Raw genomic sequence first — 2,314 nt, forward strand, 5'->3', positions numbered from 1 at the left:
TGGTGCAGCGGTAAAGTTGTGCCTTGGTGACTTGTTGGTCATGGGTTCGAATCCGGAAACAGCCTCTTTGCATATGCAAGGGTAAGGCTGCGTACAACATCCCTCCCCCATACCTTCGCATAGCGAAGAGCCTCTGAGCAATGGGGTACGAAGTTTTTTATTGTTGTGAATACGAGGGATGTATCAATGCCCGATTACATGCAAGAGAAAAGTTATTATTCAAGACACAACCTAACAAAAATATATAATGCAAATCAACATCGCTAATTCCTTGACAAGTGGCAGGGTTGAAAGTTATCACATTTCCTCTTTGTTAACTAGTGGACAACGGTTCATTCTCTGAAATTTAAGAGCTTGGTTTCAGACTTTCAGTGTGTTTCCAATGTCAATAACAAATCGATATTTAACATCTTCTTTAAGGAGTCGTTCCATTGCTGTGTTGACATAGTCCATAGGAATGACTTCAATGTCAGGTTTGACATTGTGTTTCGCTGCAAAATCAATCATTTCTTGTGTCTCCTTTAACCCTCCAATCAGACTGCCAGCAACTATCTTTCTCCTTGCCAATTATGTTAAATAGTACCTAAGTTAATTGGCATCAATCTACTTAAGTTTTGCACTAAACTATTCTTATATATGAATCATCACATATGCTTTCATGTGCTCTGCATCCTATAAAGGGAAATATTTTTCACATGCTTACCAGCAAGTAAAGGAAAGACTGGTAGTTCTAGAGGCCTCTCTGGTGCATCCACCATTACAATCTTTCCATGAGACTTGAGCAAACCAATGAGAGGTAAGAGAGGATGAACCGCAGAAACTGTGTCAATAATACCATCCAAAGCACCCATTGTACCCTACGAAATTATCAACATTAGTTAATTGAGAGAAATGTGTGTATTTTGATATTTTCACAATATTCCAAATGCATGGCATTGGCATATATATAGTTGCCTGCATCTGATCTTGGTCACGGTTTAGTAGAAAGGAATCAGCTCCAAGATGTTGTATTGCTTCATCCTTTTTACTAGGTGATGTACTTATTACTATGACCTTAGCTCCAAAAGCTTTGGCAAACTTGACAGCCATGTGACCTAGTCCACCGAGACCAACCACACCAACATGTAGGTCAGGCTTGTCAAGTCCATAATATCTGAGAGGGCTATACACAGTGATGCCAACACAAATAAGAGGTGCAGTAGCATCAAGTGCTAAGCTATCAGGAATGCGAATCACAAAATGCTCATCTGCAACCATTGAGTTAGAGTAGCCTCCGTATGTGATGGTGCCATCTCTATATTTGGCACCATATGTGAGCGTATATTGAGGACAATAATTCTCAAGATTGTCATCATAGTTCTGGTAGGTGCAACAGGAATCAACCAAGCATCCCACACCAACCTTGTCTCCAACTTTGAACTTTTCTACTTTGCTTCCCACCTCTGTCACTACACCAGCTACCTCGTGCCTGCACCATTTCTCACACTAATTAGAATCAAATTGAATTTAGGTTTCTATATGTCAAACTATAATTCCTCGTGCCTAGCTGCATGTTATGCATGCTCAAAAATTCATCATATACTTCAAATGGAAACAAGTTGCATGGAATGAGCACAACTAAACAATTCCCAAGCATCCTATAGTTGCTATCAAACTAAATAAACTACAACTATATTGATCCTCAAAGTACAAGCTCTTTAACAGGTCACAAGATTAACAACTTTATGGATGTGTTGTATTTAAGCTGCTTGAACATCTCACAATAACATAAAACATATCCAAGAAGTAAAGCTTATTCCATGTTTTCCCATATCTAAAAAGCTTTAGGATATCTAATTTATATTTTAGGATATGTAAGTTATTTGTTTGTTTTTCCCTTTTATTGCCTTAGTACCATCCTTTTACATTATCTCATTGTTTTTTTGTTTTTTCATTCTGTATCAGATTTGACAGTGACTGGAAAAAGATTGAAGCATTTGTTGTATCAAAGACAGTCATCCAGGTAATTTCAAATGCAAGTTGTGACTGGATATTTACATTAGCTGTTGTTTTTGGGTTGTTATCCATAAATGTTGTGGATTGAATTAGGCATGTTATAGTTTTTGAAGTGTGTTTGATTATGTTACATTAAGGATTTTGGCACTTTCCAAATAAAGAATTGGTTATTGGACATGAAATGCCAAAAAAAAAAAGAAGATTTCAGGACATGAAGTGCTTCCATTTGTCAATTCACCTATTTTGGTGTCCCTAGGTGGCTATTTTTGTCCCTCTCCTTGTCAACTACAATTTCCACTCTCAGAATAGCTCTTTTTGG

At 37.5% G+C, this 2,314-nt stretch overlaps 1 protein-coding gene across 1 annotated transcript; it reads right to left on the reverse strand.

The window, feature by feature from the left end:
* Nucleotides 1-360: 360 nt before the first annotated feature.
* On the reverse strand, nt 361-2,067 carry LOC114389815 (probable mannitol dehydrogenase). The gene is made up of 4 exons (XM_028350545.1): nt 2,038-2,067; nt 955-1,485; nt 704-857; nt 361-491 (listed from the first exon to the last, which is right to left on the reverse strand). Exons 1-4 carry the CDS (start codon nt 2,065-2,067, stop codon nt 361-363), a joined length of 846 nt encoding a protein of 281 aa, XP_028206346.1.
* Between the last annotated feature and the right edge of the window lie 247 nt (nt 2,068-2,314).

Source organism: Glycine soja, chromosome 16 (assembly GCF_004193775.1).
Source record: "Glycine soja cultivar W05 chromosome 16, ASM419377v2, whole genome shotgun sequence".
NCBI classification, from domain to species: domain Eukaryota; kingdom Viridiplantae; phylum Streptophyta; class Magnoliopsida; order Fabales; family Fabaceae; genus Glycine; species Glycine soja.